Below are 24234 nucleotides of genomic sequence, written 5' to 3'. Positions count from 1 at the left end.
TTATATATTGGCGAGACCCGACGCAGACTGGGAGACCGCTTTGCCGAACATCTACGCTCTGTCCGCCAGAGAAAGCAGGATCTCCCAGTGGCCACACGTTTTAATTCCACATCCCATTCCCATTCTGACATGTCTATCCACGGCCTCCTCTACTGTAAAGATGAAGCCACACTCAGGTTGGAGGAACAACACCTTATATTCCGTCTGGGTAGCCTCCAATCCGATGGCATGAACATCGACTTCTCTAACTTCCGCTAAGGCCCCACCTCCCCCTCGTATCCCATCTGTTACTCATTTTTATGCACACATTCTTTCTCTCACTCTCCTTTTTCTCCCTCTGTCCCTCTGAATATACCTCTTGCCCATCCTCTGGGTCCCCCCCCCCTTGTCTTTCTTCCCGGACCTCCTGTCCCATGATCCTCTCGTATCCCCCTTTGCCTATCACCTGTCCAGCTCTTGGCTCTATCCCTCCCCCTCCTGTTCTCTCCTATCATTTTGGATCTCCCCCTCCCCCTCCAACTTTCAAATCCCTTACTCACTCTTCCTTCAGTTAGTCCTGACGAAGGGTCTTGGCCTGAAACGTCGACTGCACCTCTTCCTACAGATGCTGCTTGGCCTGCTGCGTTCACCAGCAACTTTGATGTGTGTTGCTCCAAAGTACTTGACTGCTACTCTTGTCCGGTGGCAACCTTAACCCGCTTCCCCCCCCCCCCCCCCGGGGTCGGCTGGTCCGCAAGAATATTGTCAATATTTGCAGAGCAAAAAAGGTTGGGAATATTGTCAATTTTTTGCAGAGTGAAAAAGGTTGGGGACCCCTGTAATAGGTAATCCAAATTTCAGCAGGGAGCACATTGGGAATAGTCAACAGTCATCAGAACAATCACCTAGATTGTCTAAGGCTGTTTCAGGTTAAATCCACCTCTAATAAGTGAGAATCTTATATAAGCCAGCTGGTCAAAGTACAGAACTAGCATGTTCCTGTGAACCTTGGATGACAAGATATTGTAAGTTCAGTCAAACAGAAACCAAAATCAGAAAAGGCTCTTGAAGAACAGAAAGGCCAAAGGAAGACCTGAAGAGGCCATCAAATGTCATTGGCATGTAGAATTAATGATAATATCGAGGCATTCTATATGCAGAAGTAGAGGGAAAGGGGAGATTCACTCAAGAACAAACAGGGAATTTATGTGTGGAGCCAAAGGAAGTGGTTCAGGTCTGGTGAGGTCACAGAGGACTGGAGAACAACCAGAGTTGTTCCTTTGTTTAAGGAGAGCAGGGATAATCCTGAAAATTACAGGCTGATGCATTTTACCAGAGTGGCAAGGAAATTACGGGAGAAGATTCTCAACTACTGTATTTACTTGAAAAATCGCGGACATTTTAGGGATGGTCAGCAAGGCTTTGTGCAGAGAAGGTACTACTTCACAAATATGACTGTTTTTTTAAGGAAGTGATGAAGATTGACAGAGATAGGGAAATTAATGTTGTCTGCATGGACTTTAGTACACCATTTGACATTTAGTAAATTCCCTCTTACTAGGGTGGCCCAGAAGATTAAGTTACATGAGATCCATGGAAATTACATAACATGGAAGAAGATCCTTCAGCACAATTCATCCCTGTAAACCCAAGCTAGTGCTATTCGTCTGAACTTCGCCCATATCCCCAAACCTTTCCTATCCATGTACCTGTCCAAATGTCTTTTAAGTGCTGTAATTATTCCTGCCTCTATTATTTCATAAGACCATAAGACCACAAGACAAAGGAGCAGAATTAGATCATTGGCCCATCAAGTCAACTCCACCATTCAATCATGGCCGATCCTTTTTTCCTCTCCTCAGCCCCACTCCCTGGTCTTCTCCCTGTTAGCTTTGATGCCGTATCCAATCAAAAACTTATCAATTTCTGCCTTAAATGCAACCAACGACCTGGCCTCCACAGCTGCCTGTGGTAACAAATTCCATAAATCCACCACCCGGTTAACAAATTTCTCCACATCTGTTTTAAATGGATGCCCCTCTTTCGTGAGGCAGTGCCCTCTTGCCCTAGACTCCCACACCACAAAAAACATCCTTTTCACATCTCTGTCTAGGCCTTTCAACGCTTGAAAGGTTTCAATGAGATCACCATTCATCCTTCTAAACTCCAGCGAGTACAGACCCAGAGCCATCAAACGTTCCCCATACGATAACCCTTTAATTCCCAGAACCATCCTTATGAACTTCCTCTGAACCTTCTCCAATGCCAGCACATCTTTTCTTAGATGAAGAGCCTAGGACAGTTCACAGTACTCAAAGTGAGACCTCACTAGTGCCTTATAAGGCCTCAGCATCACCTCCCTGCTCTTGTATTACAGGCCTCTTGAAATGAATGCTAACGCTGCATTTGCCTTCCTCACCACTGACCCTACCTGCAAGTTAACCTTCAGGGTGTTCTGCTCAAGGACTCCCAAGTCTCTTTGCATCTCAGATTTTTGGATTGTCTCCCCGTCTAGAAAATAGTCTGCACATCTATTTCTATGTCCTCCTAAAATATGTCTAAAGCCTCATTTATACTTCTCCGTTAACTCGACACCGTAATCTACGCCAGTGACCTACGCACGTTGTGAACATTTATACTTGTACATTGGTGTGTCTGCATCGCTCTGCAATTCGCACATGTCACGCATGCGCACACACCTGCCCGTGCAAGGCTTCATGGTCATAGTGCTCTTTCGCGGGGTAAATAAGATGCCAGCGTCTTTTTTCGTAAAAGTGAAATGTGTCCTCCATAATTTCGGAGGTTGTAAAGCTTTATGGAAAGCATTGCAGCCAGAGCTCCTTCCCTGCCCTTCAGTCGCCCAATGGGAAGCTATTGCAGCGTAGGAGGAAATGCGATGCTACTAAGCCGACCAAACACAGCTCTTGCGTTCTAAGTTGCCGCGACGTGCGGTTACATTTTGGGAGAGGTGCGCGTCGCAGCAACGCAGGCTCTTGTGTAGGGTTCCGCGTCAGCTTTGCGTAGGGTTTGCGGTGACACAGTACTTACGGCAACGCTTTGACGCAGAAGTATAAATCAGGCTTTAGTCCGTCGGCAGTCTTCTTGTTTCCTCAACACTGCCTGCCTTTACACCAATATCATATCATCTGCAAACCTGGCAACAATGCCATCTATTGCATCATCTAAATCACTGATATACAGCATTAAAAAAAGCAATCCCAACACCGACCCCTGCAGAACACTAGTCACCAGCAGCCAAACAGAAAAGGATCCTTTTATTCCCACTCGCTGCCTCACCAATCAGCCAATGCTCTAAACATGCCAGTAACTTTCCTGTTAACACAATGGGCTCTTAACTTGGTAAGCAGCCTCAGGTGTAGCACCTTGTCAAAGGTCTTCTGAAAGTCCAAATGTACAATGTTCCCTTTAACTATCCTACCTGTAATCTCCTCAAAGAATTCCAACAGGTTTTTCAGGGAATATCTTCCCTTAAGGAAACCATGTCGCCTTTGTCCTTTTTTGTCCTGTGTCACCAAGTACTCCATAAACTCATCCTTAACAATTAACTCCAACATCTTCCCAACTACTGAGGTCAGGCTAACTTATCTATAGTTTCCTTTCTGCTGTCTTCCTCCTTTCTTAAAAAGTAAGAGTGACATTTACAATTTTCCAGTCCTCTGGCACCATGCCAAAGTCCAATGATTTTTGAAAGATCAGTACTAATGCTTCCACAATCTCTACCAGTACCTCTTTCAGAACCCTACGATGCAGTTTTTCTGGTATGGGTGACGTATATACCCTTAAGTCTTTCAGTTTTTTGAGCACCTTCTCCCTTGTAATAATATCTGCACCCACTTCTCTTCCCTCACACCCTTCAGTATCCGATACACTGCTAGTGTCTTCCACAGTGAAGACTGATGATGCAAGGTACTCATTTGGTTCATCTGCTATCTCCTTGCCCAAGGTTATTATTTCTCCGGCCTCATTTTCTAGTGGTCCTATATCTCATCGCTCTTTTATTTATTTATTTATTATTTATGTAACAGACTTGAAACAGCTTTTACTATCCACTTTAATATTATTTGCTAGGTTGCTTTCATATTTCATCTTTTTCCGCCTTATGATTCTTTCAGTTGCACTCTGTAGCTTTTGAAAAGCTTCCCAATCCTCTATCTTCCTGCTAATTTTTGCTTTGTTATATGCCTCTATTTTGCTTTTACATTAGCTTTGACTTCCCTTGTCAGCCACAGTCTTGCCATTTGAGTATTTCTTCATTTTTAGAATACATCTATCCTGAACCTTCCTCATTTTTCCCAAAAACATATGGCATTGCTGGCCTGCTGTCATCCCTGCCAGCATCTCCTTCCAATTTACTTTGGCCAACTCCTCTCTCATGCCTCTGTAATTTCCTTTATTCCACTGAAATACTGCTACATCAGACTTTACTTTCTCCCTATCAAATTGAACTCAATCATGGTGTGATGACTGCCTCCTAAAGGTTCTTTTACCTTAAGCTCCCTAATCACCTCCGGTTCATTAGATAACACCCAATCCAGTATAGCTCGTCCCCTAGTAAGCTCAACAACAAACTGCTTTAAAAAGCCATCTCACAGGCATTCATCAAACTCACTCTCTTGAGATCCATTACCAAACTGATTTTTCCAATCAATCTGCATGCTAAAATCTCCCTTGACTATCATAACATTGCCCTTTTGACACGCCTCTTCTATTTCCTGTTGTAATCTGTAGTACACATCCCAGCTACTGTTGGGAACCCTGTATATCAGGGTCCTTTTACCCTACAAGCAACACACATCAAAGTTGCTGGTGAACGCAGCAGGCCAGGCAGCATCTCTAGGAAGAGGTGCAGTCGACGTTTCAGGCCGAGACCCTTCCTCAGGACTAACTGAAGGAAGAGTTAGTAAGAGATTTGAAGTGGGAGTGGGAGTCCTTTTACCCTTGCAGTTTCTTATCTCAACCACAAGGATTCAACATCTTCTGATCCTAGGTCACATCTTTCCACTGATTTCATGCCATTCTTTACCAGCAGAACCATGTCACCCTCTCTGTCTACCTTCCTATCCTTCCGATACAACATGTAACCTTGTACATTCAGTTCCCAACTACAACCATCCTTCAGCCATGATTCACTGATGGCTACAACATCATACCTGCCAATCTATAATAGTGCAACAAGATTATCCACCTTATTTTTATACTCCATACATTGAGATATAACACTTTGAATAAGGTATTTGATTCTGCATCCCTAATGCACTGATACTCACCCTGCTGACTGCAATTTTGTTCTATCACCTGCCTGTCCTTCCTGACAGTCTGACTGCACACTATCTTTACTTTTTTTACCATCCATCCTATCCTGAGTCCTTTCCCTCCGGTTCCCAGCACCCTGCCAAATTAGTTTAAACCATCCCCCACAGCTCTAACAAACCTGCCCACAACAATATTAGCCCTCCTCAGACCAATTTCCTCAGGCAGCTCATTCCATTCACCATCTGTGTGAAAAACTTAACTCTCAGATCTTAAGGTTTTCCGCTTCACCTTACACCTATGCCCTTTAGCTTTCAACCTCACAGACCTGGGAAAAAGATTATGACCATCCACCTTTCTTATACAGCTCATGATTTTATGAACCTCTGTAAGATCCTCTATAACCTTTATGTACAAGCTGGTTTTAGAAGAGGCAAGAGGCACCAGAGGCCAAATTGCTAACCTACGCTGGATAATGGAGAAATCGAGGGAATTCCAGAAAAGTAATTATCTATGTTTTAATGACTACTCTAAATCCTTCAGCAGTGTGGACCATAACAAACTATGGCAAATCCTTAAAGAAATGGGGATACCTGGACATCTGATCTGCCTTATGAGAAACGTGTACGAAGATCAAGAAGCAACAGTTAGAAATGAACACAGAACAACAAGCTGGTCAAGATTGGGAAAGGAGTACGACAAGGCTGCATACTGTCACTCCATTCATTTAATCTATATGCTGAACACATCATGAGGAGTGCTGGCCTAGAGGACTCAAATGCTGGAATCAAAATTGCGAGACGAAATATAACAACTTCAGATATGTGTATGATACTACTCTAATGGCTGAAAGTGAGGAGGATGTGAGGAAGCTTCTAATCAAAGTGAAAGAAGAAAGTGCAAAAGCTGGCTTGTTGCTCAATATTAAGGAAACCAAGATCATGTCAACCAGCCCCATTAACTACGTGGTAATAAATGGAAAGGAAGTGGAAGCAGTGACAGATTTTGTCTTCCTCGGTTCAAAGATTTCTATAGATGCTGACTGCAGCCACGGAATTGAACTGCGCTTACTTCTGCAGAGGGCAGCAATGGCAAATTTAGATAAAATACTGAAGAGCAGAGATATGACATTGTCTATGAAGATCCGTACAGTCAAGTCTATAGTATTTCCAGCTGTGATGTACGGCTGTGAGAGCTGGACTTTTAGTAAGGTTGAATACAAAAGAATCAATGCCTTTGAACTTGGATGCTGGAGGGAAGTGTTAAGAGTTCGTTGGACAGCAAGAAGATCCAACAAGTCAATACTTGAAGAAATATGGCCAGACTGCTCACTAAGAGGCCTGATTATGAGACAAAAGCTCAAGTATTTTGGCCACATCATGAGAAGACAGGATTCCTTAGAGAAGACTCTCATGTTAGGTAAAACAGAAGGTAAAAGGAGAGGACAACAGAGGCTACGATGGATAGATTATATTGCTCAGACAATGTGTATGATCCTTGGGGGATCTTAGGGAGGCAGTTTCCAACAAGAAGGCTTGGTGTGCAGGAGTCCACAAGGTCATAGAGAGTCGGACTCGACTTAAAAACTGAACAACAACAAATAAGGTCATTCCCTCACCCTTCCTTGCTACAGGTAAAACAGTACCAGGCTTATTAGTCTTTGCTTTTAACTCAAGTCCTCCAGTTCTATCAACATCCTTTTCAATCTGCTCTGCACCCTCTCCAACTTAGTCACATCTTTCCTATAGAATGGCAAACAAAAGTACACAATACTCCAAGCAACCTTACCAACTTCATGCACAGCTGTACCATAGTGTCCCAACTTATGTGCTTCATCCTGACCAGTGAATGGAAGCATGCCATATACTTTCTTCACCACTCTATTTAACTATGTTATTACCTTCAAGGAACAATGTAAGTGTATCCCAGGTCTCACTGTCATGGCCTCCCATGGCCATGTCAATCACTCGGTATTTCAAGCTCTGGTTTAACTTACCAAAATGCATTATTTTGCACTTGTCTGAGTTTGCTCTCTTTCGTAATTGATCTATATCCTCTTATAAACTCAGGTAATCTTCATTATCTGACATTTACAGTACTGTGCAAAAGTCTTAGGCACATATGTATAGCTAGGGTGCTTAAGACTTTTGTACAGTATTCTATTTGTCAACATAGAGTGGAGAGCAAGTTTGTAAATCTGGAGCGAGCAAAAGACGCTGGGAAATATGAGGATGGCGCATTGCAGGAGGGCTGTGGGGCAGGTAGCAGAGCAGGAGTGCCAGGGTGGGTGGGGGGATTAAATCAATCAAACCCAAAGTTTGACTGATTTAAGTGCCAGGCCAAATAGGAAAGATCGTATATGGGCCAAAAGGCGGCAGTGGGGCCTGAGTCTGAGAATGCAGAATGACCTGAGGTTTGGATGATTTAATCACCTAACCAGACTGAAACGGTCAGGGTGTCAGGGCTGGAGGCAATGGCTGGGCAGGTTCATCTCGCTGCTCCACAAGGTTTGAGACTTATGCAGAGTACTGTACTAATCACGCAACCTAATTCCCATCCGAAGTATTAACATTTATACAGTCAGAGGCCACTTCATTAAGTAACAGAGTAGAACCTGGTGTGGCCTTCTGCTGCTGTAGCCCATCTCAAGGTTCAATGTGTTGTGCATTCAGAGATGCTCTTCTGCACACCACTGTTGCAATGCATGGAATTTTGAGTTACTGTTGCTTTCCTGTCAGTTTGAACCTGTCCAGTCATTATCCTCTGACCTCTCTAATTAACAAAGGAGTTTTCACCCATAGAACTGCCACTCACTGGATGTTCTTTGTTTTTCACACCGTTCTCGGTAAACTCTAGATAGAGACTGTTATGTGTGAAAATCCCAGGAGCTCAGCCATTTCTGAGATACTCAAACCACCGTGTCTGGAACCAATAATCATTCCATGGTCAAAGTCATTTAGATTATATTTCTTTCCTATTCTGATCTCTGGTCTGAACAACAAATGCTACATAATAGGCTGATAGGATATTTTCATTAACGAGGTATAGAGGTGTACCTAATAAAGTACCAATGAGTGCACATACAGTTGCAAGAAAAATTTGTGAACCCTTTCAAATTACTTGGTTTACTGTATTAATTCCTCATAAAATGTGGTCTGATCTTCATATAAGTCACAATAATAGACAAACACATCTGCCTAAACTAGTAACACACAAGCAATTGTACTTTTCATGTCTTTATTAAACACTTTGTTTAATAATTCACAGTCCAGGCTGGAAAAAGTACAGTGGCATGCAAAAGTTTGGGCACCCATGGTCAAAATTTCTGTTACTGAGAATAGTTAAGTGAGTAGAAGATGAACGGATCTCCAAAAGTCATAAAGTTAAAGATGAAACATTCTTTTCAACATTTTAAGCAAGATTAGTATACTATTTTTGTTTTGTACAAAACAAAAGGAAAGGAAAGGAACACCATGCAAAGGTTTGGACACCCCTTAGAGATTTGAGCTCTCAGATAACTTTTACCAAGGTCTCAGACCTTAATTACTGTAGCTTGTTAGGGCTATGGCTTGTTCACAGTCATCATTAGTTAAGGCCAGGTGATGCAAATTTCAAAGCTTTATAAATACCCTGATTCCTCAAACCTCGTCCCAACAATCAGCAACCATGGGCTCCTCTAAGCAGCTGCCTAGCACTCTGAAAATTAAAATAAATGATGCCCACAAAGCAGGAGAAGGATATAAGAAGATAGCAAAGCATTTTCAGGTAGCCGTTTCCTCAGTTCGTAATGTAATTAAGAAATGGCAGTTAACAGGAACGGTGGAGGTCAAGTTGAGGTCTGGAAGACCAAGAAAACTTTCTGAGAGAACTGCTCATAGGATTGTCAGAAAGGCAAATCAAAACCCCCTTTTGACTGCAAAAGACCTTCAGGAAGATTTAGCAGACTCTGGAGTGGTGGTGCACTGTTCTACTGTGCAGCGACACCTGCATAAATATGACCTTCATGGAAGAGTCATCAGAAGAAATCCTTTCCTGCGTCCTCACCACAAAATTCAGCGTCAGAAGTTTGCAAAGGAACATTTAAACAAGCCTGATGCATTCTGGAAACAAGTCCTGTGGACTGATGAAGTTAAAATAGAACTTTTTGGCTGCAATGAGCAAAGGTATGTTTGGAGAAAAAAGGGTGCAGAATTTCATGGAAAGAACACTTCTCCAACTGTTAAGCACAGGGATGGATCGATCATGCTTTGGGCTTGTATTGCAGCCAGTGGCACGGGGAACATCTCACTGGTAGAGGGAAGAATGTATTCAATTAAATACCAGCAAATTCTGGAAGCAAACATCACACTGTCTATAAAAAAGCTGAAGATGAAAAGAGGATGGCTTCTACAACAGGATAATAATCCTAAACACACCTCAAAATCCAAAATGGACTACCTCAAGAGGCGCAAGCTGAAGGTTTTGCCATGGCCCTCACAGTCCCCTGACATCATCGAAAAATCTATGGATAGACCTCAAAAGAGTGGTGCATGCAAGGCGGCCCAAGAATCTCACAGAACTAGAAGCCTTTTGCAAGGAAGAATGAGCGAAAATCCTCCAAACAAGAATGGAAAGACTCTTAGCTGGCTACAGAAAGCGCTTACAAGCTGTGATACTTGCCAAAGGGGGTGTTACTAATTACTGACCATGCAGGGTGCCCAAACTTTTGCTTCGGGCCCTTTTCCTTTTTTGTTATTTTGAAACTGTAAAAGATGGAAATAAAACAGTAATCTTGCTTAAAGTATTAAAGAAATGTGTCTCTTTAACTTTATGCCTTTTGGAAATCAGGTCATCTTTTACTCACTTAACAGTAACAGAAATTTTGACCGGGGTGCCCAAACACTTGCATACCACTGTATATGAACCCTTATATTTAATAACTGGTAGAACCTCCTTTAGCAGCAATAACCTCCACCAAATGTTTCCTGTAGCTGATGATCAGACTTGCACAATGGCAAGGAGGAATTTCATACCACTCCTCCATACAAAACTCTGTCAGTTCATCCATATTTCTGGGATACCATGCATGAACAACCTTCTTGAGGTCATGGCACAGCATCGCAATTGGGTTAAGATCTGGACTCTGACTTGGCCACTCCAAAAAACAGATTTTCTTCTTTTTAAACCATTCTGTTGTTGATTTACTCTTGCTTTTCGGATCATTGCCTTGTCACATCATCCAACTTCTATTAAGCTTCAGATGGCAGACTACTACCCTGACATTCTCCTGTAAAATGTCTTAATACAAACTTTGAATTCATTGTTCCCTAAACAATTGCAAGCTGCCCAGGCCCAGAGGCAGCAGAGTAGCTCCAAACCATGATGCTCCTTCCACCATGCTCCACAGTTGGGATCAGGTTTGGGTGTTGGTGTACCGTGCCCTTTTTCCGCCAAACATAGAGGTGTACATTTCTGCCCAAAAGTTCAACTTTTGTCTCATCTGTACACAGTACACTGCCCTAGAAGTGTTGTGGAACATTCAGGTGGTCATTTACAAACTTGAGACATACAGCACTGGTTTTTTTAGGGAGCAGTGTTTTCCTCTATGATGTCCTTCCATGAACACCACTCATGTTCAGTGTTTTCTTACAGTGGATACATGAACAGAGACTTCAGCAAGCTCTAGAGATTTCTGCAGGTCTTTTGCTGTTACCCTTGGGTTCTGTTTCACCTCTTTCAGCATTGTATGTTGCATTCTTGGTGTGATCTTTGCAGGACGTCCACTCCTAGAAAGAGGAGCAACAGTACTGAATTGCCTCCGTTTGCGGACAGTTTCTCTTATTGTGGACTTATGAACACTCAAGTATTTAGGAATGCTTCTGTAGCCTTTTCCAGCTTCTAACATCTCTACAATTCCTCTTTCGAAGTTCTCAGAAAGCTGTTTTGATCAAGGCATGGTGCATAAAAACAGATGTTTCCTGAGAAGAGCAGTCTCTGTCAGTAACCTGACTTTCTGTGTCTTTTTTACAGGGCAGGCCATCTATACAACCCACAGCTCCAATCTGCTTTCATTGATTGGAACACCTAATGCTAAATAGCTTTTTTGGAACGCATTACCCCAGATGTTCACGTACTTTGAATCTAGACTGCTGTTGTTTAAATGGTATACAGGTGTCCCCCGTTTTTCGAACGTTCGCTTTACGAAACCTCGCTGTTACGAAAGACCTACATTAGTTACCTGTTTTCGCTAACAGAGGTGTTTTCACTGTTACGAAAAAAGGCAGCGCGCCGCACGCCCCGAGCAGCCATTCTCCCCCGGATTCGGAATGGCATTCGTGCCGGCATTGCTTAAACACGTGCCTGTGAGCAGCCGTTTGCAAGATGAGTTCTAAGGTATCGGAAAAGCCTAGAAGAACTCGTAAGGGTGTTGCACTTAGCACAAAACTAGACATAATTAAGCATTTCGATCGTGGTGAACGAAGTAAGGACGAAGTGAGTTTGGCTTGTGGAAGTTGATGAAGATGATGTTGAAGAGGTTTTGTCATCCCATGATCAAGAACTGATAGATGAAGAGCTGATGCAATTGGAAGAGGAGAGGATAACAATCGAAACTGAATGCAGTAGCGAAAGTGAAGATGTCCAGAAACTGAACGTGAAGCAAATGCGTGAGATTTTTGCTGCAATGATAAAGTGCGACTTTAATTTTGAAAGGGTATGTCGGTTTAGGGCATATTTGCAAGATGGTTTGAGTGCTTACAAAGAACTGTATGATAGAAAAATGCGAGAGGCTAAGCAATCAAGCAAGCCTTCCACATCAGCCACAGCAGACGACGAACCTCAACCTTCAACATCGAAGCAGGCAGACATAGAAGAAGATGACCTGCCTGCCCTGATCGACGATGAGATGACACCCCTGCATCCCACCGCCCCAGTGGTTCCAACCTCTGGGCTGCGGACAGATACCGATTCGCGGAGAATGCAGCGGTAGCCAGGAGGCATCCAGCACGTCTTTAAGAGCCGAAATAAACAAGCTATTAATTAGGTGCCGCCCAGCACGTAATTAATTAGTTTGTTTATTTCAGCTTTTTTCTTAAAGATGTGCTGAGTGCGTCCCGGCTGCCTCAGGACTCTTGCAGGCTTCATGGATCGGTATCGGTTCGCTGCCCGGAGGTTGGGGGCCACTGCACCACCCCAACCTCTGATGACTCAGCCAAACACACCATCATCAGTGTGCTCGGCGCTGTCTTCCCAATTCCCGTAAGTGATATTACACTGTATATACATTATTTCTACTTTATACAGGCTGTGTATTTTTACGTGTTATTTGGTATGATTTGGCAGCTTCATAGCTTAAAGGTTACTGGAGAGCGCTTGCGCCGCGTTTCTGCCATGAGCGTTTGTGTGAGATTTTCGCTACGGAGAACAATGCAGGACATCGTTGTAGAGAAGTATTTCTAATTTATATAGGCTGTGTATTTATCATATCATTCCTGCTTTTATTATATGTTACTATTATTTTAGGTTTTATGTGTTATTTTGGCATGATTTGGTAGGTTATTTTTGGGTCTGCAAATGCTCACAAGTTTTTCCCATATCAATAATTGGTAATTACTTCTTCGCTTTACGACATTCCGGCTTATGAATCGTTTCATAGGAACGCTGTACCTTCGGATGGCGGGGAAAACCTGTACTCAGGATTGACGAAAAGAAATTCAATTGTTTGTGTGTTATTAGTTTAGGCAGATTGTTTTTGTCTATTATTGTGACTTCAATTTTATAAGTAATTAATGCAGAAAACCAGATAATTGCAAAGGGTTCACAAATTGTTTCTTACCACTGTACAACAGTGGGCCCTGCACCAATCCATACAGGAAAGCACTAGTCACAGTGTTCCAATCTGAAAAACAAAACTCCACTACTATGTTCTGATTCTTTACACCAAGCCAATTTTGTATCTGAGTAACTCACCCTGGACCTGATGGATGTCATCTTCCAGACCAGCCTACCAAGTGGGATGTATGGGGGTGTCAGGGAGGGGTAGCACCTCTGGTGGGGGAACATGTCACGTCCTTTTCAAGGTGGTTTGTCCACCTTTGGTCCCCACCTGGCACTCAGCTCTCACCTGTGGCTCCCCGTAGCTGTTCACATGCGATGGCGGCCACACCCCGGGCAACGGCCTCAACAAGCTGGCTAAACCAGGTGAGGGTAGCCGACGGGTCTCAAACCCTCGGTGAGATAGGGAGTTGTCTATCCCAGCATGTGAAGACAGGCCCCGGCAGACTGAGCGGATGAGACCAATGGAAGGTCCAACGGTCAAGAAGGCAGTCTCTGCAAGCGTCGTGGAATGCATAGAGCACGACTAGACACAGAAGACGTCCTGGTCATCCACTGCACCTAGTCCCATCTCCAGCCGTCTCGACTCGTCTTGCCACTTGATCCAGATAGGAATTGGGAAGAGAGAGTGAGGCTGACACTGCAATTCTCCCTCATTTAAATCCAAATCATGCGCTCGTCTCAACATCATCAATTGACGTTGAGGTCTTCGTCGACAACGATGGACGAACACAAACAAACCAAGTGGGACTTTGTCAACAATGTCTACTATTCTGCCCTCATAACTTCTCGAGGTACCTCTTCATAAAGCTCAATCAAATTTATATTACATGATTTTCCACACACAAAGCCTCACTGACTATCCAGTTTACTTTGTTTGGTCATAGAAGACAGGGGGTAATGAAGGATGGGTGTTTCTTTGACTAGAGGTCTGTGACCAGTGATTTTCCACAAGGATTCACGCTGGGACCTCTGTTGTTTGTTATAATATATAAATGGTTTGGGCAAAAATTGATGGAAGTTCTGGACAGGGAGGAAGGCTGTCAAGGATTGAGCAGGATGTAGACAAGTTGAGTATTTGGGTAATGAAATGACAAATTGAGTTAAATCTGGACAAGTATGAGATGAAATATTTTGGGGTGTCAAATGAAGGAAGAACATGCAGTTTACAGTAAATAGTAGGACCCTTAGGAACATTAACGTACAGGGTAATCTTGGCATACAAATTCACACCTACCTGTAAGTGGCAACACAACTGGATAGGGTGGTTAAGAAAAATCAGAAGGCAATGCTTGCTTTCATCGATCTGAGCATTGAGTATAAATATTGGCAAGTTGTAATGTTGGTGTATAAAACTTTGGTTACACCACATTTAGGGCATTGTGTGCAGTTCTGTTTACTGCTCTATAGGCAGGACATGGAGGCTTTGGACAGGGTGCCAATGAGGTTCCTACATATAATGGAGTGCATTATATGCATAATAGAGTATACAAATTTGTATTGTTTTCTCTAGAGCTTCAGGGATCTGATAGAAGAATATAAAATTATGAGATGCGTATATAAGATAGATGAGTCGTTTTTTCCCCCCCAAGTGGAAATGTCAAATACTGGAGGTCATCGGGTTAAGGTGAGAGGGGCAAACTTAATGGAGATGTGTATGGGGAGTGTTCTCCCTCATCACAAAGTGGTAGGTCCTCAAACATACAGTCAGGGTTGCTGGTAGAAGCAGTTATAACAGCAACATTTAAGCGGTACTTAGGTATACAAAAACTGACAGGAAATGGACCATGTACAGACAGATGGAATTAATTTAGATTGGCCTGCTTCCAAGCTGTATCTCTTTATGCTTACTGGAAACTGAAATTAGTGGAGATAGATACTTGACAGCTGAAATGGACATGGATTTAAATGAATCAATTACTCAGAAAAGATGGAGGCTGTTGTAAATGGTGCTCTCAAGTGGCACATATAGACCAATAACCGAATTATTGACACACATCAAAGTTGCTGGTGAACACAGCAGGCCAGGCAGCATCTCTAGGAAGAGGTGCAGTCGACCTTTCAGGCCCAGACCCTTCGTCAGAACTAACTGAAGGAAGAGTGAGTAAGAGATTTGAAAGTTGGAGGGGGAGGGGGAGATCCAAAATGATAGGAGAAGACAGGAGGGGGAGGGATGGAGCCAAGAGCTGGACAGGTGATTGGCAAAAGGGATACGAGAGGATCATGGGACAGGAGGTTTGGGAAGAATCTCTTACTCACTCTTCCTTCAGTTAGTCCTGACGAAGGGTCTCGGCCTGAAACGTCGACTGCACCTCTTCCTAGAGATGCTGCCTGGCCTGCTGCGTTCACTAGCAACTTTGATGTGTGTTGCTTGAATTTCCGGCATCTGCAGAGTTCCTGTTGTTACCGAATTATTGACGTCCAATTTGGGTTTTGCCAAGACCGCATCACAGATCTCAACTCAGCCTTAAGCCAAACATGGACAAAGAACTGAATATCAGAGATTAGGTGAGAGTGTCTATTCTTGACTTCAAGGATTCCTTGTAAAACTGCAGTCAATAGACATCAAAAGGGAAAACATTTCATGGAGTCACGCACTGAACAAATAAAGATGGATGTAGGTGGCAGAGGTCATTTATCTCAGCCCGAGACACCACTGTAGAAATACTTCATGGCAGTCTTAGATCTATATCTTCAGTTGTTTAATCAATAACTTTCTTTCCATTATAATATCAGAAGTAGAAAATGTTTACCGATAATTGAGAATAGAATTCCTTTCTCAATTCCTCATCAAATGAAGTTGCTCATGCCTGCATGCAGCAAGACCTAAACAATATTCAGTTGCAGGTTGATAGTAGCAAGCAACTTCTGCACCACAAAAGTAGTGGGCAATGACAACCTCTATCACAAAATAATCTAATCACTTACCCTTGACATTCAATGAAAAACAAATAATGTTGTAAAAAAACTGCACTTTCAAAGAAAGGTCGGGCAATTGAGAGGGAAAAAGGTAGGGTAGCTTTGTTTAACAGGAAAGGAATAAATACAGTATTGAGTATCAATGGAATGCAGTGAATGAGTTGGAACAATTCAGGTGGAAACAAGAAATAGCGGGGAAATAGAGAGGAGGGAGAAATTTACAAGGAACAAGGTGTCATTTCACCTAATTCGGATTGAGCATTAATTGGAAAATATCAAAGGCATACAAGGAATTATTGCTGGTGTTTTCCATTGGCATTTTGATTGGATTGGTTCAACACACAGGCTTCATGGAAGAATTTGTAGGGTGCATCAGGAATTGTTGCTTAGAGTAACAGAAGAAAGACCCTACCAGATAACAGGCTCTTTAGATTTGGTCATGAGTAAGAAAGAAAATTGTTTAAGGATCCCCTAGCAAGCAACATAACAACATAGAGGAACTCTGGATGCACTTCGAGGGTAAATGCCAGAGGTTCATAAGCAACATCTTCCATATAAATAAGGACAATTATAATGGTATAAAAGGTGGAGTATTTAGAGTAGATTGGATTAAAAAAAAAGGCTAAGGAATGAACAGCGGATGAACTGTGGCAAGTATTTAAACAGATGGTTCCTACAGAAAATGATCCCAATTAAAGGGATCCAGGAGCAAGATTGTAGTTAACAGTGAGTCAAGAAAAGCATTAATTTAAAGATTCAAGCTTACAAAAATAGTAAAGTGGCTTGTGGCAGACAAGAGGACCAGGAAGTTTATAAGCAATAGGGAAAGACCAAAGAACTAAAAAGGAGGGAGAAACGTACTGAGAGAAAATTGGCAATTAATAGCAAAACAAACAGCAAGAGCTTCTACTGAAATATAAAAAAGTGGGGAGGAGAGAGGCAGGGAGAGATTAACTAGAAACAAAGAAATGCTAACTAAATCAAATCAATGCTTTGCATCAGTCTTTAAGGTGGAAGATATCTCAAATATCCCACAAAGATACCTGATACTCTAGTTTCAAACAGAATGGAAGGACGTGCTACAATTATCATAAGGGGCAATGTACTGGGAAAAACTTACGGGACTAAAGTCAGACAAGTAAGACGGTTTTAAAAAAAGTTACCTCAGAAACAGTAGAATCATTTTTCAAAACTCATTAAGCTCCTAGAAGATACTAATGAATTGGAGAAACCACAAATGGGATTCAAACATGAAGGCATCTTTGTATGCTTGAGTTTTTGATTTAATGTTTTCCCTGATCCACTGTGTTAAGTGTAAGCTTAACCTCCTTTGTTGGCAAGACACTAATCTCCAAAATCAAGGAAGAAATAGCTGCTCATTTAGGAAGCTGAACACAATCGAACTAAGTTAACATGATCTTATGATACGTAATTGCGTTTGACAAACTTGCTAGCAATCTTCATGGATGGTACAAGGAGAGTCAGAGGAACCTGCTGGTATAGAGCATTTAGATTTTCAAAAGGCATTTGACAAGTGCCACACAAAAAGCTGATGCAAAAGGTAGGAGTTTATGGTATTGGGGAGGTATGCCAACATGGACTGAACATCTTATAAGCACAGTTAGAATAAACAAGCCCTTCTTCAGGCTGAAAGCAGTAACTGGTTAATTATCTACAATTGTTATTAATGATCTGAATCAGGTGGCAGAGTCCAAACTATCCAAGTTGATGGTAGCAAAAATTAAGTGGAAGGACATACTGCTATGAGGATACTTGGACTCTGCAGATCAGTTGAAAACTTAGCAAATGGAGTTTAATGTGGGAAATTGTGAGGTCATCCATTTTGCTAAGTCAAATCTAAAGGCAGGCTGTTATCTAACAAGAAAGATTGCATATGAACAAAGTACAAAGGGAAAGCGGCCAGTGAAGGAGTGGAGCTTTGAGGCTTTGACTCGAAGGGCTTCGACGAGAAGAGATGGAGGACGAGCTTGCTCGCAGTTAGTCTTTACAATGCCTCCTGAGATGGTGATGTGCCTCGCATGTGAGATGTGGCAGTCATGGGGGAATGCTCCTCTCCCGCAGAGTCACATCTACCAGAAGTGCATATGGCTGAGCGATCTGGAAGACCGTGTAAGGAATCTGGAGCAGCACCTGGATGAACTTCGGCTCATAAGGGGGTATGAGGACTACAGGGAGGTAGTCACACCTAGGCTGTCGGAAGCAGGTCGTTGGGGGACAGTCAGAGGGGGGAAAGCGAAGGTGAGCAGACAGGTAGTGCAGAGCGCCCCTGTAGCCATTCCCCTGAATAATAAGTTTACCGCCCTGGATACTGTTGGCAGGGACGACAGACCAGGTGTGAGCCACGGTGGCAGAGCCTCCGGCACTGAGTCTGAGCCGGTCATATAGAAGCGTGGGACGGAGAAGAGGAGAGCGGTTGTCATTGGAGACTCTATAGTCAGGGGAGCAGACAGGAGATTTTGTGGACGTGAGAAGGACACCCGCATGGTTTGTTACCTCCCGGGTGCCGGGGTCGGGGATGTCTCTGACCGGGTGCATGACATCCTGGTACGAGAGGGAAAGCAACCAGAAGTAGTGATACGTGTTGGGACCAACGACATAGGCAGGAAGAGGGATGAGGTCCTGAAGTGTGAGTTTCGGGAACTAGGCAGAAGGCTGAAGAACAGGACCTCAAGGGTGGCATTCTCAGGGTTGCTGCCAGTGCTACGTGACAGTGATGGTAAGAATTGGAGGAGATGGCAGTTGAATGCGTGGCTGAGGAGCTGGTGCAGGGAGCAGGGTTTTAGATTTTTAGATCATTGGGATCTCTTCTGGGGAAGGTGGGACCTGTACAGATTGGATGGGTTGCACCTGAACTTGAGGGGGAGCAATATCCTTGCAGGTAGGTTTGCTGGCATGGTTCGGGAGGGTTTAAACTAATTTACAAAGGGGATGGGACCCAGAGCGATAGAGCAGTGAAAGAAGTGCATGGAGTAAAGCCAGATCTAACATATAGAGAGGCTTTGAGGAAAGAGAAGCAGAATAAACGGTGTAAAGACAGTAAGGTAGAAGGGCTGAAATGTGTGTAACTCAATGCAAGAAGCATCAGGAACAAAGGTGATGAACTGAGAGCTTGGATACATACATGGAATTATGATGTAGTGGCCATTACAGAGACTTGGCTGACACCAGGGCAGGAATGGATTCTCAATATTCCTGGATTTCAGTGCTTTAAAAGGGATAGAGAGGGGGGAAAATGGGGAGGAGTGGTGGCATTACTGGTCAGGGATACTATTACAGCTACAAAAAGGGTGGGTAATGTAGCAGGATCCTCTTTTGAGTCAGTATGGGTGGAAGTCAGGAACAGGAAGGGAGCAGTTGCTCCATTGGGGGTATTCTATAGGCCCCCTGGTAGCAACAGAGATACAGAGGAGCAGATTGGGAGGCAGATTTTGGAAAGGTGCAAAAATAACAAGGTTGTTATCATGGGTGACTTTAACTTCCCTAATACTGATTGGCACCTGATTAGTTCCAAGGGTTTAGATGGGGCAGAGTTTGTTAAGTGTGTCCAGGATGGATTCCTGTCACAGTATGTGGACAGGCCGACTAAGGGGAATGCCATACTAGATCTAGTACTAGGTAATGAACCGGGTCAGGTCACAGATCTCTCAGTGGGTGAGCATCTGGGGGACAGTGACCACCGCTCCCTGGCCTTTAGTATTATCATGGAAAAGGATAGAATCAGAGAGGACAGGAACATTTTTAATTGGGGAAGGGCAAATTATGAGGCTATAAGGCTAGAACTTGCCGGTGTGAATTGGGATGATGTTTTTGCAGGGAGATGTACTATGGACATGTGGTCGATGTTTAGAGATCTCTTGCAGGATGTTAGGGATAAATTTGTCCCGGTGAGGGAAGATAAAGAATGGTACGGTAAGGGAACCATGGGTGACAAGTGAGGTGGAAAATCTAGTCAGGTGGAAGAAGGCAGCTTACATGAGGTTTAGGAAGCAAGGATCAGATGGGTCTATTGAAGAATATGGGGAGGCAAGAAAGGAGCTTAAGAAGGGGCTGAGAAGAGCAAGAAGGGGGTATGAGAAGGCCTTGGCAAGTAGGGTAAAGGAAAACCCCAAGGCATTCTTCAATTATGTGAAGAAAAAAAGGATGACAGGAGTGAAGGTAGGACCGATTAGAGATAAAGGTGGGAAGATGTGCCTGGAGGCTGTGGAAGTGAGCGAGGTGCTCAATGAATACTTCTCTTCGGTATTCACCAATGAGAGGGAACTTGATGATGGTGAGGACAATATGAGTGAGGTTGATGTTCTGGAGCATGTTGATATTAAGGGAGAGGAGGTGTTGCAGTTGTTAAAATACATTAGGACGGATAAGTCCCCGGGGCCTGATGGAATATTCCCCAGGCTGCTCCACGAGGCGAGAGAAGAGATTGCTGAGCCTCTGGCTAGGATCTTTATGTCCTCATTGTCCACGGGAATGGTACCGGAAGATTGGAGGGAGGCGAATATTGTCCCCTTGTGCAAAAAAGGTAGTAGGGATAGTCCAGGTAATTATAGACCAGTGAGCCTTACGTCTGTGGTGGGAAAGCCATTGGAAAGGATTCTTAGAGATATGATCTCTGGGCATTTAGAGAATCATGGTCTGATCAAGGACAGTCAGCATAGCTTTGTGAAGGGCAGATCGTGTCTAACAAGCCTGATAGAGTTCTTTGAGGAGGTGACCAGGCATATAGATGAGGGTAGTGCAGTGGATGTGATCTATATGGATTTTAGTAAGGCATTTGACAAGGTTCCACACGGTAGGCTTATTCAGAAAGTCAGAAGGCATGGGATCCAGGGAAGTTTGGCCAGGTGGATTCAGAATTGGCTTGCCTGCAGAAGGCAGAGGGTGGGGGTACATTCAGATTGGAGGATTGTGACTAGTGGTGTCCCACAAGGATCTATTCTGGGACCTCTACTTTTCATGATTTTTATTAACGACCTGGATGTGGCAGTAGAAGGGTGGGTTGGCAAGTTTGCAGACGACACAAAGGTTGGTGGTGTTGTAGATAGTGTAGAGGATTGTCAAAGATTGCAGAGAGACATTGATAGGATGCAGAAGTGGGCTGAGAAGTGGCAGATGGAGTTCAACCCAGAGAAGTGTGAGGTGGTACACTTTGGAAGGACAAACTCCACAGCAGAGTACAAAGTAAATGGCAGGATGCTTGGTAGTGTAGAGGAGCAGAGGGATCTGGGAATACATGTCCACAGATCCCTGAAAGTTGCCTCACAGGTGGATAGGGTAGTTAAGAAAGCTTATGGGGTGTTAGCTTTCATAAGTCGAGAGATAGAGTTTAAGAGTCGCGATGTAATGATGCAGCTCTATAAGACTCTGGTTAGGCCACACTTGGAGTACTGTGTCCAGTTCTGGTCACCTCACTATAGGAAGGATGTGGAAGCACTGGAAAGGGTACAGAGGAGATTTACCTGGATGCTGCCTGGTTTAGAGAGTATGCATTATGATCAGAGATTAAGAGAGCTAGGGCTTTACTCTTTGGAGAGGAGGAGGATGAGAGGAGACATGATAGAGGTATGCAAGATAATAAGAGGAATAGATAGAGTGGATAGCCAGCACCTCTTCCCCAGGGCACCACTGCTCAATACAAGCGGACATGGTTTTAAGGTAAGGGGTGGGAAGTTCAAGGGGGATATTAGAGGAAGGTTTTTTTACTCAGAGAGTGGTTGTTGCGTGGAATTCACTGCCTGAGTCAGTGGTGGAGGCAGATACACTCGTGAAGTTTAAGAGACTACTAGACAGGTATATGGAGGAATTTAAGGCGGGGGCTTATTTGGGAGGCAGGGTTTGAGGGTCGGCACAACATTGTGGGCCAAAGGGCCTGTACTGTGCTGTACTATTCTATGTTCTATGGAACTAGGTGTTCGTGTACGTGAACCACAAAATGTTAGTAGGTGGAGAGTACAGCAAGAGGTTAGGGTGGCAAATGTGATTTTGTGATTGGATATCTGTGCTTAGTGCTCTACAAAGATCAGTGCTGTGACCCTTGCTGTTTGTGATATGCACACAAATGTTTTGTATGTTAGTGTAGGTGGCAACTTCAAAATGTTTGCAGTTGTCATTAAGATTGGTGGAATTGTTGACAGAGTGATGCTGAAATGCCACAGACAGTGCAGCACTGGAAATACCAGTGCTGACCATGATGCTAAATTAAACTAACTCCATGTGCCTGCAGGTAATCCATTTCCCATCAATCCTTGCATGTTCATGTGTTTGACTGATCGTTCTTAAATATGTCTGTTGTATCTGTTTACACCCTCACAACAACCCCTCACCCCACACCCAACCCAGCTGTGTGTTCCAGACAGCTAACACAGTAAAACAAATTTGCCTCACTCATTTTCTTTAAATCGTCACCCCCTCACCTTCAAGCTATACTCTCTAGTATTTGAGGTTATAGTTGAAGACACAGCCAGCAAGAGATGACTGAAAAGTCAGAATTGAAGAACAACAAGAACCTCAGAGGATAATTGATGCTGACAATAATCCAAGATGGGGAGGGGTCCACAAAGTAAATTGAGAGCAGGTAATTTCAAATCATTCCTGGATTAAAGAAGAATCAATTACAGAAGCATGCTGCAGTGATTTTAAAAAAAAACAGAATAAGTGACTCAAAGGAAATATTTTGGACTCGTCAGTTCATGAGGAAAGAGACAAATGAAAATTTCAACATAGACAAGAGAGTAAGTTTTAAATTCAAATTATTGACTGATAATAGTAAACTAAGAGATCCAAGATGCTTAAATTTGGAGCAAAAAAAAACTACTGGAGGATAAGGAATAAAGGACAGGTGGTACTGGTGAATTGGAAAGCGAGTATGCAGGGAAAGTATCTGCAGTACATGACAGAAAAAAAGGGAGCAGAAGAAGTGATACAACCCAGCAACACAAAGAAGTTACAAATAACAAGAGTGCAAAGGACCCCAGCAATATACCTCATTGCAAATGAATGTGGGTTAAAGTAATTTTAAAAAACAGCATGGTTATCTGGTAGAAAGAGGCACACATCCCAGAGACAGATGAACAAGATGAGGGAGGGGAGGGATTGGGGAGGGGGGAGGGGGGAGGGATGAGGGAGGGGAGGGATTGGGGGAGGGGGAGGGATTGGGGGAGGGGGAGGGATGGGGGAGGGGGAGGGATGAGGGAGGGGAGGGATGGGGAGGGATGAGGGAGGGATGAGGGAGGGGAAGGATGGGGAGGATTGGGGATGGGGAGGGGAGGGAGGGATAGGATAGGATTGGGGAGTAGGCAAACTGAGACGGGTGGTGAGCCGAGTGGTGGGGGTGAAGGTGGTGTAGTTGAGGATCAGGTTAAGGATAGAGTCGGGAAGTGGTAAGGAAGGTTGGCGGGGGAGGAATCAGCGTGCGCTGGGAGTGGGGGGGTTGGAAGGACTGGAAAACGGAAGGGGCAAGGTCGAGAGTGTTGGGTATAGAGCGGGTTAATCTGACGACGGCACCGCAAACTCTGTGTTTAGGCCTGCGATCGCCGTGTCGTGCGGCTGCTCGCACACGAATCTCTCCGCACCCAAGCCCAGAGCTCAGCAGCCCCTCTCTTCATCGGCACTCACCCTGGAGAAGCGACAAGCCACGGATCTTCCATTTGACCCGAGCCAGAGCCGGGAGAGAACGCAGGCCGCCATGGAAATCCGAATCGGACGTACTGCGCCTGCGCTGCCGGCTGCTGGGTAATCCGGGTGACGCTCGTCTTGCAGTGCCGGCTGTTATGCGCAACAGCGGGTCTGCGGCGGTGTCTGCTAAATGCGTTTTAAAACAGACGCTGTTTGTGTGCAAAACTATCCAAAATATTTACTTAAATGAATTATAACTGAAAGGGAGAAAACCATATCGTGGTGTCAATACTTATTTTTAAATAGGAAGTTCAATATAATACTTTTAATCTCAGCATTCTTCACACAACACCTATTGTACATTTTCCAGCGGCTGATTAACGTGTAAAAAAACTAAAATGTGAAATTTAAAACCAACACCTTGTAGAACTCACAAACGAAAAGCATTTGTGCTAAAAGACGCGAGCCTGCAGATGCTGGAAACTGGAGCAACAAACCATTTGTGTTCGAGCAGTATCTGTAACAGTAAGGAATTACCAATGCTGCGAGTTGAAACCAAGAGTTGCCATTATAGAGAGAACGGGAGCCACAGGTGAATGGTAGGCAAAGTGTAAACGACGG

At 43.8% G+C, this 24234-nt stretch overlaps 1 protein-coding gene across 1 annotated transcript in view; it reads right to left on the bottom strand.

The window, feature by feature from the left end:
* Positions 1-23722, bottom strand: part of sucla2 (succinate-CoA ligase ADP-forming subunit beta) — a 103452-nt gene extending 79730 nt beyond the window's left edge. Inside the window, exon 1 of the mRNA XM_072270486.1 lies at positions 23614-23722. Coding sequence (XP_072126587.1) covers positions 23614-23685 — 72 coding nt within the window. The 5' untranslated portion in view covers positions 23686-23722. The remainder of the gene's footprint in view (positions 1-23613) is intronic.
* Positions 23723-24234: the final 512 nt, after the last annotated feature.

Source organism: Mobula birostris, chromosome 10, assembly GCF_030028105.1.
Source record: "Mobula birostris isolate sMobBir1 chromosome 10, sMobBir1.hap1, whole genome shotgun sequence".
NCBI lineage: Eukaryota > Metazoa > Chordata > Chondrichthyes > Myliobatiformes > Myliobatidae > Mobula > Mobula birostris.
This window is presented reverse-complemented; position numbering and strand designations above follow the sequence as displayed.